This window comes from Rhineura floridana, chromosome 9 (genome assembly GCF_030035675.1).
Source record: "Rhineura floridana isolate rRhiFlo1 chromosome 9, rRhiFlo1.hap2, whole genome shotgun sequence".
Taxonomy (NCBI): Eukaryota; Metazoa; Chordata; class Lepidosauria; order Squamata; family Rhineuridae; genus Rhineura; species Rhineura floridana.
In genome coordinates, this window is record NC_084488.1 from 29,144,897 (window position 1) to 29,161,407 (window position 16,511).

General features: G+C 40.2%; 1 protein-coding gene across 9 annotated transcripts in view; it reads right to left on the bottom strand.

The window, feature by feature from the left end:
* Nucleotides 1–11,500, bottom strand: part of CORIN (corin, serine peptidase) — a 221,422-nt gene extending 209,922 nt beyond the window's left edge. For 7 of the 9 annotated variants that reach the window (XR_009757878.1, XR_009757877.1, XM_061584453.1 and 4 more), the window contains exons 1-2: nucleotides 11,002–11,500; nucleotides 10,548–10,773 (exon numbers count right to left, since the gene is read on the bottom strand). Coding sequence is in view for 5 of the 9 variants with exons in the window: in XM_061584453.1 (XP_061440437.1) it covers nucleotides 10,548–10,613 (66 nt within the window). In the remaining 4 variants the exon portion in view is untranslated. The other 2 variants (XM_061584452.1, XM_061584456.1) reach the window with 2 other exon arrangements.
* Between the last annotated feature and the right edge of the window lie 5,011 nt (nucleotides 11,501–16,511).

The window sequence follows — 16,511 nt, forward strand, 5'->3', positions numbered from 1 at the left end:
AAGCAGCGAGATTGGGGAGGATACAGTCCTGAGCTTTTTCAGTAGTGGCTCCCTCACTTTGGAATTCTTTGCCAACTGACCTCCGTCAGGCCCCTTCCTTGTTATGCTTCCATTGGGCCTTGAAAACCTGGCTCTTTAACCAGGCTTGGGAAGGGGGTTAGGGTGGCAGAGGGTAGTTCTGTGGGGATTTATTCAGTTTTTAAATTTTATAGTGTTTGCTTTTTGAATTTTTACATGGATTGTATTGTATTTTGTTGTACATCGCCCAGAATGGCAGATTAACCTCTGCCAGATGGGCGTCTAACAAATCTAATAAATAAATAAATAAATAAAATAAAATACAAGAGCCAGTACTCAACTTCAATTTCTATAGATAGATAGAAAGAAAAAACTATAATTTCACTGGTGCAGCATAACAGAATCTTCTTATGCCTTCTATTCTCCAGGGGATGCAAAAGTCCATTTGATGCCTAAATTAAGACCCATTCACATATGTTTTCTTATTCTTGGCAGCATGGAATTCCTATGCAAATATGTTGTTGGAATAATCATCAGTGATTATACACATAATATACACATAATACACATGATAATACACATCAGTGATTCCAGGAACAGAAAGTATATTTGGTGTACAGTTCCCATCTCCAAACATCTGAAGGGGAATCCCTTTATAAGACTCTTCCTATAATGGAAAATTAGATGTCCATAATGAGTCCTTATTTTCTCTAAAAGTAGTACCAATTTATTTTTTTTAAGAAATCCACAATGCATTGCTCAGAACTCTGTGGTCTTTTTTCATTAATGGAGCAAAAAATGAAGAAATGGAAGCTGCCTTAATTACAGTGGTACCTAAAATAGTTAAAAAGCATTTATGTTCACAGGTTGTTGTTGAATGATGCTGCAGGAACTGAGATACGCAGGTGCCTGGGAAGCTTGAAGTTAAATTAGCCATATATTCAATATACGTACACACTGATTTTTAAAATTTATGTGTTATTAGTCCCAAAAAGCATAATGTGGCTCAGAGGAGAACATATTTGTTGAAATATTTATATTGGAACTTAATACAAGTAAAACAGTTAATAACATTTTCTGTTTCAAGTCACCTGCACAGATTCAGGAAAATTCCAAATACTTTTCTGTCTACCAAGAAACATTTCAGCTATGTCAGCCAGATAATCTATGGCTATACATCTTCACAAAGAGCCCCACCCACATTTAGTGCACATCGTATACATCTTATAAAAATATGAAATCTTTATGAGGTCAAAAATACACAGCATTTACCTCTAGTACAACATATACTATTGATAACCACAAACATCTGATACTGTGTGTGAGTTTAGGGATGAGTTTGTGTGTGTGTGTGTGCTGGGCCTGTAAGAAAGTGAGTATATTTTGGGTAACAGTGGTTAGCTTAATTATCTGAGATTATATTCCCAAAGGAGTAATCTGAGTGACTGTTGAAGAACGACAAAGATCTAGTACAGGTGAAAAATCTGTATTTGCTTGTAAATATTTGAATGGTTGAATGTGTAGAAATATTTCTTAATTGGTAGACTTTAAAATTACCCTCTAAATTGGAGTTGAGGGAAAGGGGACTGGAAAATTTCTAGATTTAGTGTGATTATGTATTTGACTTTAAATCAGTAATAATATCCAGATAGTCTATATTTTGTTAGGTATTGAAGCTGAATGACTGAACATGAAATTTTTCTCAATAATAGAATTATTTTAGCATTTATAACATTATGAAAGAAAACATGTAACAGTTTCTGAAAGTGGTTCTGAGCTGATTATTAACAAATGACATATTAGTAAGCTTATTATTTATACAAAGCTTATGGGGAATTCTACAATATCTTGAACACAAAAACCATTGGGTTCTTCCCCTTTCTGTGATGTTCTTAGTTGAGCCTAGGTTCCCTAAGTTGAAGGATATATTTTTCTAAATATTTCAGAAGTACAGGTTAAAGCATAATTTGTTCATATAATCACTTGGATGAGAAACCATGTAGTTTGTATGCATGTGGGGTGGTGATAATGTAAAAACGGAGGAATAGAATGTGAGAACCAGGACATTGGGGGGGGGTGTAACATGGCAGTCTTACCTTTGTGTGATTTCACCTTTAGCAGACAGAAATTCAACATGTGAGGCTTTTCAGAACAGGGAGATTTCAAAAGCTTCAGCTTTTGAATTTCTGTCTTTCTTGTAGTTGTTAAATGCACAGAAGGGGGGGGGGAAATAAGGCTATCCTAGATGCCCTTCCTGTGATACACCCTGACAAGGAAGCTGGCCTTTGTCTGGAGCTAATGTTTCTATGCGTTGACTTTCTCACGTGAAGAAAGACTTAATGTGAAACTCAAAACTAAGCGTGCATTTTAAAATGACAAACTATGGCAGGAAAATTGTGCCTCTTTTGGAATCTATCTTGAAGCGCCTGCCTCACATTGCTTCAACTCTGGTGGAGCCCTCAAATGGCCCGGGGAATGTGCCCTGAAAGAATGAGATGCCACGCTGGAGGGAAGACGGGTGTGAAGTATGTGAATACTGGCTGCCCTGGTTCCTGCGGTGAGGGAAGTGACATCTCCAGTCTCATCCCTATGCTGCGAGGCTCTAGGATTTTCCCCCAGCGGGCTGGCGTCCCTGGTGCTCTATTTTTATGGTGGTATTTTTTACCTCAGACTTTCCATTGCACAGGAAAGCGCTGAGCCCCGGGAATCTGACATCTCAACTTTGCTGCCACTATTTATAACTGCAGGGTTCGGGAGGTGGCGGGGTTGCCCGCCCAGCTGCTGTAGGCGTCCCGCAGAGAAGGGAAAATACAACGTCAACATGTCAGACAGCCCCCGAGATCTCTCTGCTGACATTTCTAAGGGAATCCCCTGCTCGTCTTCCGATTTCAATCCCCTCTCAGTCGCCTCGTTTTCCCGCTAACCCCTCCCGCGCTTTTGCTGAGGGACAAACTAATAGGCAGTATTGGTGTGCTGTTTACGCCCAGTTCGAATATTATTTAGAACCAAAGTACAAAGAGAAGTGCCACTTCGGGAGCAACACTTAATTCCTAAACCAATTCCTCCCTTCTGGGAGGAAGAGCGGGATATAAATTTAATAAGTAAACAAACTTGCGACATAGCCCAAGTAGGTTTTGTGTAGCAGGACCTGGGTGACTTTTTCACTGAGAAAAGAAAAAAACAGCCCCTTAAAGATAAACAAATTTATTGTGACATAAACCTTCGTGGGTTTATGCCATAATGTCTGTTAGCCTTTATTGTTTTTTCTGCTATAGACACAGCTACTACTCTGGATTTTGTAATTCAGGTTAATTTCCCTCCCCATCATTGAGGGGAATGGTATGGAAAATTTTCACCCCTGTTGAATTTCTGTGTATCATACAGTTGTCACAGGAACACAATCACAGGGAAGCTGGCAAAGTTAGACTTGTCAAGTAGACAGCATATTTTCTGAAAGGTAAACTTTCCTCCCAATATCAGATAGGGAGAGCTTCTTGCTGTGGTTAACTGTTATAGGAAGGAAAAGCTTGTTATTTTTAATTTCACATTCTCTTGGGATGAACAAAAATTTCTGAGGTTGAGTTGCTACCTCCCCCCTCCCTGCAGATGCTCTGTACCTTTTGCCACTGCATCATGGACAAAAATCCAATAGATGCTGTTTTCCCCAACAAAGTAATGCCAATATGATAAATGCTACCCTTGCTGGATTCCTGTGAGAGGAGAGAGATTGCATCCTAGTAGTGGCAATCCCTGCTTCAAATTACCTAAGAGGTATAACCAAATAATTAGTGTTGGAGGAGGTCTTCTTGTAGGCCATCAAGTCCAACTACCTTTATGCAGGAAATCCAAAGCTAGAGTATCCCAAACAGGTGGCTGCCCAGCCTCTGCTTAAAGACCGCCACGAAGGGAGAATCCCACCTTCCCCCTGCTAACTGGTTGCATTGTCGAACTGCTCTTCCCATTAAGATGTTTCTCCTAAAGTTCAACTAAAATCTACCCATCTATGGAACCTAAGCTCCTTAGATCTAGTCCTGCTCTTTAGGACAGACAAGAACAAGTCTTTGTGCTTTTATATGGTGACAACCCTTCAGGTATTTGAAGAGGGCTTTCATTCCCTCCTTCAGTCTTGCCTGCTGTAGCCTAACATCCACAGTTACTTCAGCCTTTCCTCAGAGGAATTATTTTTCTTATCCCTGACCATAATCACTATCCTTTTCTGAACCCATTCCAATTTGTCTACATCTTTCTTAAACTGTGATGCCCAGAACTGGACACAGTACTCTGTATGAGTTCTGACTAGTGCTGAATAAAGTGGAACTACTACTTCCCATGAACTGGAAACTATGTTTCTATTATTTACTTATGGACTGCCTTCAAGTTGATCCCAACTTATGGAGACCCTGTGAATAGGGTTTTCATGGTAAGCAGAATTCAGAGGTGGTTTTACCATTGCCTTCCTCTGAGGCTGAGGTAGTGACTGGCCCAAGGTCACCCAGTGAGCTTCATGGCTGTATGGGGATTTGAACCCTGGTCTCCCAGTTCGTAGTCCCGCACTCTAACCACTACACCACACAAAACAGCCTAAATTGCCTTAACCTTTTATGCAGCCATATCACACTGCTGACCTATGTTCAGCTTATAACTAAAATCCCTAGATCTTTTTTCAAATGTACTGCAGTCAGACCTGTACATTTGATTTTTGTATATATTGCATTATTTGCCTAAATGCAGAGTTTTGCATTTGTCATTGCTGAATTTGATTGTGTTAGTTTCGGCCCAGTTTCCCACTCTATCAAGGCCATTTTGAATTTTATTCCTATATTTTAAGGTGTTAGCTGTCCCAGTTTTGTGTCATTTGCAGGTATAAGTATTCTCTTCCCTCCACCCTTTCATCCAAGTCATTGATTAAAATGTTGAAGAGCACCAAGGCCAGGACAGCACCTCACTAGATTGATGAAGTTTGATGAAGAACCATTGATGAACACCCTGCGTACAGTTTTCCAACCAGGTCTGAATACTACTATCCCATATTTGGTTAGTCTGGTAATCAGAATAACATGGGGATCACTATCAAATATTCTGCTGAAATTAAAATAAATTACATTGACAGTATTCCCATAATCTATTAAACTAATAACCCATTTGTTAAAAAAGGTAGGATTAGCCTGACAGAATTTATTCTCAACAAATCTATGCTGGCTTCTACTAATCACTACATTGTCATCAAAATACTTACAAATTGACTCCTTTATAATCTTTCCTAGTATATTCCTCAGTATCAAAGTCAGACTGACTAATTTTCTGAATCTCTCATTTTGTCCTTTTTCAACAACATTTGCCCATCTTCAGTTCTGTGGCATCCCACTTCTCCATCTTTCTCAAAGATGATCAACACAGGATCTGAGAATACATCAGCAAGTTCCTTCAGTATCCTAGAATGCAATTCATCTGGCCCTGAAAACATGAAATTTAAGGGTGCTTCTTCACCAATTCCTTATCAATCTTGATCTGACACACATTTACCCATTAATCATGCTATTTACATGAGATTGTACACAGTTCCTCTTTTGGAAGAAAACAGAGGTTAAATACGAGTCTACCTTATCTTTTTGTCACCTGTTAAGATTTAACCATACTTACTGAGCAGCATTTCCTTCCTTTTCAAATATATGCATTTTGTTGCTCTTAGCATCCATCACCACACTCCACTCATTCTGAGCTTTAAAGCTTTTCTGACATCTTCCCTACAAGTCTGGGCTAGCTGACTGTACTCATCCTTTGTGACCTGTTCTTCCTTTCATTTCTTATATAAGTCCTGATAAAAAAAAAACCCAGTCAGCTTCTCATTTATCTTTTTGTGCAGCCATATTGCTGTTTTTTTGATGTCTCCTGTTTTTCACTCTCATTGGAATAGTTTATTATTGTGCTTTTTAGAGACTTCTTCAGCAACTCAAACCCATCTTCAGCTCCTTTCCCGATTAGTATATTTAGCATTTCACTGGACTTATTAAAATCACCTTTCTTGAAATCCAAGGAATGTGTTTGACTACATTCATCTCTTACTTTTCATAAGATTATTAATTCCAGTTTTACACTGTAACTTTTCCCAAAAGTTCCTGCTACATTAATCTCATTGATGAACTTTTTCCTTTTGATTAAGATGAAGTCAAGGATAACTGATCCTCTTTCAGAAGGTGGAGGAAGGAACATCAGGAAGTTGTTAACAGGCCATGTAAGGGATTTCTTAGAGAACCCATAGTTAGCAAAATGTCTCCCAGCAGTTATCAATGTAGTTGAAGTTCCCCATTACTAATTCTTGCTTCCCTAAAACACCTGTAATTTGTTTCAAGAAGGCATCATCCACATCCTCTCTTGGTTTGGCAGTCTGTAATAGACTCCAGTCACAATGTTGTTTTTGTTTATTTCTCCATTTATTTTTACCCAGATAGTCTCCAAAGGGCTACCATGTTCACTGTCTTTAATTTCTGTGCAGGTGTACACATTTTCACAAACTGAAATCTTCCAGCACTTATCAGATGATGTAATAGTAGCAGTAGTATTTGTAGTAGCTAAGCCAAATCAAAGATTTCTGAAAACATTAATTTCAAAAGTGTTCATTTCTCTCCAAACCAGAAAACAATTGTCAACTTTTAATCTTTTTATTAATGTTATACACATATCGTGAAAGCATATTTCACTTTTCATATTTGTAAGAAAAACACCCCCAAAAGTGCATCAGATAAAACAATGGGGCTGAGGACAATATTTTCATTTTTAGATCTTCAAAAATGGAAAACCACAAAGTTGGTCATGCAATAGTACTATTTCCATATGCTGTTTGCTGACACCTTCTAAGTGACAAAAGACTTCCTTGGTGCAAAGTTCTTGAATAAACATGTTGCAGTTACAGTCTACTATGAGAGCCTAAGAAGGAATAATATTCTGTTTATCCATATTCTGTTTACCCTTATAAATTTAAATCACTGCTTGAATCACCACGGCAAGTGAGGAGGGATGCTTTTGCTGTTATTTCGGGGGGGGTGGAATAGTGAGAAAGACATCTCCATTGTGGAATGGCTATTTCCCATAAAAATATAATTGCTTCTGGGGTAGACTGCACAAGCAACTCAGGTCCAAAAAGGAAAATATTGATTATTTGAAACTGGGAATGGATTGAGATTTCCAAAGGCATAAGCCACAAGTTGTTGCACAAAGAATTTTTCAGTTTACTTCTCAACAAATGTAGCTTAGACTTCCCATAAGCAGAATATGATTTTATCAAATTGGAGTAATCAGATATGTTTCAGTTCTGGAAAATTTAATTTGGTTCGGTCATTCATAAGATATGCCTGCAATATCAACTGGAATTGTTCCATTATAGGAGGAGAAATGATACTTTTAAAAGAAACAAGATTGGAAAGCTTCATTCAGTCACAGAGAAGATACCAAAGACTTCTTTATTTCAAAGTTACTCTGGTGTGTGAAGTGTTAAGGCCCATTTATGCTGCCCAACTCAATGTGCTCATTTTAACCTACAAAACTTTACTTTGTAGTTTAGGATCCCAATACATTGTGGGCTGCCTTTTCTCATGTGCACCCTAAGACTTCATTGTAGGTCCTTCTCCATGTGCCCCCTCCAGGAGGTCAGAGGGTGGCAATGAAAAACAGGGTGGGGGGCAGCTTCCCATTTGTGGAATGCTATCCCCAGAGAGGCTTGCCTAGCATCAAAACGGACATATGTCTGGGCCAGATAAAGTCATTTTTATTTTCCCAAGCATTTGAGGGTTAAAATTGTTGTGGGTTTTGCAGCCATTTAAACTTGTGCTGTATGTTGAGAGGATATTTTCATTTATTATAATTATTAGTGTATAATTACTTTGTCATTGATTTTAGATGCTGCATTTCTATTATTTGTGTGTGTATTAATGTTATTGCTGTATATCACTGAGACTTTTACAGAAAGTTGCAAATAAAATAAATAAATAATATGCTAGGACTTGCCCTAACTGGGAGGTCACAAAGATAGAGGATGCAAAGGGTAAGGTATTCCTTTTCTCGTCTTCCTCCATCCCATGATTAATGTATCTTCATGGAAAAATCAGTTATACAAGTGTTACTGCCACAAATATTACAGCATCAGGATCTTTTCTGCATGTTATACAATAGACCACAATCAGACCAAAAGTATTTAGATTTTATGAAGGTTCAACCACAATTGAAGTCAGCTGGGCCAGCTTGTTTGAAGAGTTGTGAATCCAAGCACCTGTATTGGGGTATTTGAAGAAGCCATTTGTTTGTATACAGACTTAACATTTCAGTCAGATGCAAGAAAGCTGCAGTAAGGCTGCCATCCTATGCATACTTACAGTGCAATGTTATACATATCTTCTCAGAAGAAAATCCCACTGAGCTCAATGGAACTTACTCCCAGGTAATTGTATGCACCCTTACTTAAGTGCAAGTCTCATTGAACTCTGTGGGAGTTGGTTCCAAAGAAACGTGCACACACTTCTTTATGGTACAGAAGTGTTTTCAAGCATTGCTGTTAAAGAGTGTAGTCCAGCCAGTACTGTGATTTGAAGCAGTTAGATGTTACATGGTGGTGCTTTGCAGCTTCTTTCCAACCTATGAAGTTTAAGGTATTCATTGGGAGCAGTCTGGTGCCAATTTAACGGGCCACAAGCATTAACAAACTCAAACAAACAACACTAACTACTTCAGTGATCGTCATTTTATGCTTTAGAATAGTTGTGCAACATACAGTACTACTTTCACCTCTTAGAAAATTAGGAATTATTCTTGTCGCTATTGAAAAGGGAGAAGAAAACGTAGAGGAAAATGGAGAAGAAAAAGCAGACTGACATAAGATAAGAATTATAAACCACTTTACATTCTGAAAGCGCTAGAGACATAGGGAACATGAGAGCCTGCTTCTGTGTGCGTTGTTAAACGCTGGATCCACAGTCCACTCACTCTGGGTGAAAATTCCGTTAAGAAGAGACAGTTTTTGGAAAGACAATGCAGCAAAAGAAAAACCAAGTATAGGACAGCGGATCCGTCTTCCCAGGCAATGAGGTAAATCTCAGTGAAGTCTCTTGCAGAAAGGAAGATGCAAAATCGCACTTTAGAAATCACTTTAGTTCTGATCTTGAGTCCCAGTTAAGAAAGGACGAGTCCGAACGCCACTCTCCCTATCTACAAACAGCAAGCCAACAAACAAAATTCTCCTGGTTCTTTAAATTCGGCCCGTCGCTCTCCGAAGGCAGCCCCAGCACGCAAACCTGTTGTAGGCGCTGCTTCCTCCCTAACTTTGTCCAATGAGTTCACTGTGACAATGTATACAGCAAAGGCGGCTCTCTTTTTTTTTATTTCCTCTCACGCTTCTGTTAAACTAGTCTATCCATGTTTGCAACTCCTAGGTCAGACTAGCTCGAGACGCAGCTTTCCAACAGCAATCTCTATCGGCTAACTGGACCTCTAGGTGGTTTGGGCACCACTTAAGGACACGAGGCTCTTCTTCCCACTAAAAACAGACTCGCGAAAATTGCATTTTAGCTGGCTTAACTATCGCCCCATGTCTCTTCCTTGACGCTGAAATGCGCTCCCAAGGACTCCTCCTTATATACACCTGTGCGTGTGTGTGTGTGAGACAGAGAGAGAGCGTAGAAGCGCACACTATAAGTATAGGACAACGCAGTGAAATCACTTCGCTTTGAGCTACTGATTAATGAATGTTATATTTAGTTTGTCAATGAACTGCGGGGACAACTGTTTGGGGTTTATTCCGCGAGTCAAGACAAATAATCTCTTCACCAACTGGACAGTAACCTCTCCAAATTAGCGGCTGGCAAGAAATGGGAAACGCGGTCTGTCCATGCGTTAAGATTAATGGACAGGCCGCCACGGAAAATTGTTTTTTTCCTCGTCGCCCATTTCATACGTTACGGAACAGAAAGCCCAGGTTCCCCACGAATGTACACTTTACAGGAGCTGCATCCAATCTTGACTCTTTGAGAGTGCTCATAAGACATCTGTTTGTTGCATTCACACTTTAATCTTTAAAGGTCCTCTTAAAATGTACTGCGTGATAGAGCAAGAGGTCACATCTCTATAATTCATCTTTATTAATCTGGAATAATATCCACTCCCTGCTTCTAAATTTACAGTCACTCTACGCATAAACAGGAGTGGGAAAATCCACCATTTCTTTTTGACTACCGTGAGATCAGAGTGGCTTAAAAGGTGCTTAAGAATCAGATTCAGATCGACGAATGTTTAAAAAGAGCAAGGCATAAGTAGCGAGTTCGCATTAAGCGATCGTGCGGATATATCCTCAAAAATATCATCTAAGCACCAGCTCCCCTGGGAACAAGCCTTTCTAGCCGCCGTGTAGACAGGAGAGCATGAGACTGCAGTCCTAATATATCTACGAAACCCCTGGGATTTTGCTTCCCAATATGCCTCGCTAGGCTCGGGCTGTCAAAAGGGCGCCGCAGGGCAAAGCTGAGAAGGAGCCGGCTTTGTCTTACCCGCTGACTGGCGAGGACCTGCTGGTAGTACTCTTCTGCTGGCGGGAGCTGATGCAGAGCCAACATGCTCCGACTCCTTCGCCACCTTCCCCGGTTGGGGCTGTCCGCCTGGCTGCAAAACACACCGTCACGGCTGTGTAGTACCCCCACGGCAGGAAAGCTGGCAGGCTCCTTCTGAGTGGGGGTGGCTCGGCATTTTGTCCGTTCAGCAATCTACACCCAACCCCTCCCCAGAATCAAAATAATAAACTCAGTGAGAAAGCCACACATCTCCCCGCCCCCTTTTTGCAGACGGGAGACGAGCTTGATCCACCCCACCTCCAAGACCCCCCCCCCAAAAAAACAGACCTCTATGTGTCAAGGTCAGGCAGCAAAAGGAAAGCAGGAGGCTGCCAGAGGAGCCTTAAAAGGGAGGTAGATGTTTATGCCTGTCACTCACACTTTTCTCACATACCTGCTCGCCTTGCTAAGTCTTCAGTCGCCTTAAACCTCAACGCGCACGTCGCACCAGAAAAGCGGAGCTCCCCTAAGGCTGGCCTGATAGGCAGTGTCCGGCTGCTGCTAAGTGCACGGAAGGCACTTCTTCCAGTAGCGACCCTCAGGAAAGAGTCGATTATTTTGCCTCATAATCCCTCTTGCCCAGCCCCTCCCTTCGCTTCTCCGTATGAAACAGTATTAAGCTGTACTTAATACGAGCTGAACGTGGCGAGGCTTATATAAAACTCTTTCAACAAAAGTTTCTCTCAAAGCCAGTTCTCGCAATCAAGTGGTAGTGCCTTTGATTTTAGCTACTTAAAAACAAGAACTCTAACTCAGGTAGTGGTTAGACTTCATAAGGCATAACGGAGATGAAACTAGGAAGAGTTCATAGTGTAGGCAATTTAAAAAAAGTTCTTAGGGGGTTCTTAACAATTACATAAAATCCACACCTTTTCTTTAAAACTCACACATTGTAAGAACTGAACACATGGTATTTTATACCAAGGCAAATGCAAACTTTCCTCTGAAGCAGTCTTTCCCAACCATTGTGCCTCCAGATGTTGTTGGACCACAACTCCCATCAGCCTCAGCCAGCATTGCCAATGGCTGAGGCTGATAGGAGTTGTGGTCCAACAACATCTGGAGGCACACCGGTTGGGAAAGGCTGCTCTAAAGAGTAAATATGTTGTGACTGGGATTGCTGTGGGGAATAGAATTATGTCACTTATCAGTTAGTACCTTGACATAATTAGTGTTCTGTTCAAATAAGATTAAAACAGTGAAGGGCAATTTCTTTGGCAAGTGTACCACAAACTAAGTCCAAAATATAAAATTAGTGTTTATTTGCTTAAGATATTTATATATAACTCTTTATAATATTTAGTCCAGGGCAGTTAATGTAATTCAAAACAAAATAAAACATACAATATGCTAATTAAAAGTAATAAACATAATTAGCACAATACAAATCAAAATGGCAATTAAAACAGAAAAGTAAAAAAAATCCAGTATTTTAAAATATAGCATCCTTCCACTATTATTTGTAAAAATAATGCTTAATATCTAAAAGGCAATGAAGTGGGCCCCAGACATGTCTCCTTATAGAGGCAGTTCCACAGTTAGGGTGTCACGACAAGAATGGCTTCTTCTTTGTTGCTACAGTTTTAGCCTCTGGCACTAATGGTGGTGGCACTCTGAGAAGGGCCGCAGTGGAAGATCTTAGTACTTGGGCTATTTGTGCACAAAGATTTGAAAATCAATTTTACATTTAGTCTTCTGAGTTTAGGAGCAAGAACCAGTGAATGCTGGATAGGCACGCAAAAGCATAGGTACATTTTTCTCTCATGCCCAACACCGTTTTGAATACAAGATTAGTATTCAGAAGCATCAGTATGAACTAGCTATAGAGTGCCAATATACAAGGTATGCAGGCCAAAGGCACACATGACCATTGTTCTTATTAATATAATGAAAGTATGAAATAATAACTATTTCAAATGCTTTTACAATTAAATTACAATATCATAATCCTGAATAGATGTAAGAGTGGAAATGTGAACCTTGTAGCAGCGCCATCATATTCAAATCTGTGCACCTTCTGGAGAACATATCCCCATGAATGGGGTATCTTATTGTAGTAGCAGGGACATCACACCCAGCTCCTTCCCAAATAAAAAAAGATACTGTAGTAGGCTTCAATAAGACATAGGGAACAAGGATGTCCCCTTTACAGCATAGTTCCACAATGTCAATTAGCCACAATAATCTTGAACAATTCCCAGGATCCTTCAGAGACTCCTTACAAGTAGGATAAATATTGACTTTGAAAATGCTCTCAGAAAAATGTAATTTATTAACTTAGTTCCTGACTTTATTCTCTTTGTCTTCCATCAGAACTGTTGACAAAAATGTCAGACAAAACTGCAATTGCACAGGATAACACTTAACAGGAGGAAACACTTAGAAATATGAAATAACAGAATAAACTACTTTCTGGATTATTCATCTTGTTCACTTTGCCTTTGCAAAATTCCCATACTGAGCAGTTTTGACCATTTTACCATCATAACAGGTATGTTCAGCTCACAGATAGTAACTTGTCATACCCTAAGTTTTGTGGCTGTGGAAATCAGGGTCTCAAGTCCAAAACTATCTGCCACACTACATTGGTTCAGGAACTTCCAGCCATTAGGCTAAACTTGGCCTGCAAGTCTGTTCCTCCCAAATCACAACCACCTGCCCCACACCTGGTATCAGGTACGGGGCAGGTGGAGACACAGCTGCCAATTTACAATCAGGAGATTTAAGAGTATGCACATTGGCAGGGGAAAACAGGCATCAGCTGTTGCCCATCAGCTGATTGGTGGCAGAGCTGCATTCTGCAGGGAACTCACTTGCCCAACTGATGATGTCTGAAGAAAGGAGGCTTCCATTCTACTGCCTAACAGCTGGAAGTGGTAAAATGAAAGCCTCAGGCACTTTAAAGCCTCTTTACAAGACCTGCATGCTGCTTTGATGTCCCAACTTTGGGACTTTAAAGTGTGACATCAGGTGACTGATAGGTGGTTATACCACCAACCTGTCAAATATGGCTTCAGAGGCTAGGATCAGATTAGAGCCTGACCCAAAGCCAAAAAGGTTCCCCACCTGTCATAGATTAATGTGCTTTCATTGTGTTTTTGGAACAGAGTAAATCTAGCTGACAATGTTAGCAATGAAAAATAATTCGAGCAATAGGCTGGTATGTATAAATAATTATGCTTTTAATGACTTTTATTTTAGAAACCTTAAACAATATACTTAAAAAGTAGTATTTCCCACTACTGAAATCCTTCACTAATGAAATTCATGAAGAGTCAGGGGATTTGTGTAGCTTCTGTATTGTTTGCTCTGCTCAACCCTGTATAGAATGGGATGTTTAAAAAACACGTCACTATGGTGGCATAGGCAGGCCATTTGAGCTGTTATTTTACTTTTACATCTGAAGTGCCTCCTGGTAGGGTTGCCCTCCTGGCCTGAGACTGACTCTGTATCTTTAGGAGAAGTGAAAGCCAGCCAAGTGCAGGTGTTCTTGCAACCCTGTAATGAGAAAAACCACAAGGTGGAATTCTTGGGAAGGGAGAATTCCACCTTGTGGTTTTTCTCATTACAGGGTTGCAAGAACACCTGCACTTGGCTGACTTTCTCTTCTCCTAAAGATACAGGGTCAGTCTCAGGCCAGGAACCTGGCAACCCTACTCCTCCATGTGAGCTAACCCTTCTATCAAGAACAGCTGGGGAAGCCTTGCTCAGGTTGTATTATGAAAAAGCTATCTTCCATTATGGACTCCAACTATCTGAAATTCCCTCCCTAGAGATATTAATCTCTATAAGTTTCTAAACTTAACATTTACTATACACCAGTCTCAATGCATTTAAAGTCCATAAGCTCTTCTCTAGAGAAATATAATTTGAATATGAAAAAACAGTTTCAGAAAGCATTTATCTTGTTTTAAGTAGTGGCATGGACTTCTAACAGAATTTTGTATTTTGAACTTATTTTGTTAATGGAAAGTATGTTTAAACTGTACCTTTGGATTTTCCAGCCCCAGTTTCCAGCCACACTTAAAATGATCTGATGGTGTGCTACAACAGTATGAAGCCACTACAAAACAGTATGCCACAATTCAATATTCCATAGTACTATCCTAAGGCACATAATTCCCAGCAAACAGCACAGTAAAAATAGATTACTAGCTCTCAGCATTAATACCCTGCAGATGCTTGGGCAAATATATAGGTCTTCAACATAAGCACAACTACTTTGCTTGGACTCAGCTGCCTCTTTGGAACCTGGTTTATTGTTGCCACCCTCATGACTTTGATTCTTCTGTGCTCCCGCTTTTAACTGTTTCACAAGGCTACAATGCTTTCCTATTCCAAAATGCATTTGAGGGACATCTTAATTATTTATTTATTGCACTTGTATACCGCCCCATAGCCAAAGCTCTCTGGGCGGTTTACAGCAATCAAAAACATTAAAACAAATATACAATTTAAAACACATATTTTAAAAACAATTTAAAACACAATTTTAAAATTTAAAACAATATAAAAACAAGTTAAAACACATGCTAAAATGCCTGGGAGAAGAGGAAAGTCTTGACCTGGCACCAAAAAGATAACAGTGTTGGCGCCAGGCGCACCTCATCATAAAGATCATTCCATAATTTGGGGGCCACCACTGAGAAGGCCCTCTCCCTTGTTGCCACCCTCCGAGCTTCCCTTGGAGTAGGCACCCGGACGAGGGCCTTTGATCTTGAAAGTAGTGTACGGGTGGGTTCATATCGGGAGAGGTGTTCCATTAGGTATTGTGGTCCCAAGCCGTGTAAGGCTTTATAGGTCAAAACCAGCACCTTGAATCGAGCTCGGAAACATACAGGCAGCCAATGCAAGCGGGCCAGAATCGGTTTTATATGTTCGGACCGTCTGGTCCCTGTTACCAATCTGACTGCTGCATTTTGCACAAGCTGCAGTTTCCGAACCGTCTTCAAAGGCAGCCCCACGTAGAGTGCATTGCAGTAATCTAATCTAGAGGTTACCAGAGCATGGACAACTGAAGCCAGGTTATCCCTGTCCAGATAGGGATCTTATGCCTTTTCTAATGTACATTTGTAAATGAGGAAAGAACTGCTGTGGTGATATATTGTATCAAGTTGTTTTGATGTTAATAATTTTATGTAACAAGCTGTTAGAGGTGTGTGGTTTTGTATTGCATACATTCTGTATTGCACAAACTCCAATTATTTTCTTAAAGCTGCCTCAACGCTATTTGGAGGAGATAGCATAGAAATATAAATGAACAAGTGGAACCTGCAAAAGAAAAAAGTAATATATCCCCACCCTCTGAATGCTCTTCTTCAGGCCTCCAGACAGTGTAGAATAAACCTAGTAGTACTGTTCTAGCCCTGGGGTAGAGAGAGGATCTCCTTCCCCCCCACTTCCTATTACCCTGCGGCTGCCCCTGTTGTGCTAAGCACAAAAGGGATGAGGCTAGCTTCCAACCCCAAACCGGGCATTTTAAATATGGCAAAGGGGGACTCCAGAGCATGGGGCACAAAAAATATAACCCCTTTTTCTCCTGAAACCTTGTATAGTGCAGGAATGGGAGTTCTTTCCAAAACGTTACAGCACACATGCCTCCAAACTTAATCCTCCTTCCAGGATACTTACTATTAACTGCTAGAGGTTTGGGCAGGTCCTCTTTTTCCCCCTCTCCCAATAGACATCTCAATATTCCATATATCCTGGAAGCTCACAGCTTCTTGCCAGGCCAGTTTTAGTTTCATTTACACTCATATGATTCTGCATACTCCAGTGATGTAAAAACCAATACTTTATTATACCAATAGATACTGGACCACCCAAGTTCATTATTATAGGGCTTGATGCATCAGTATCCAATAGTGCCTGTGACACTTGGAATAATCACATTCTAAACACTTA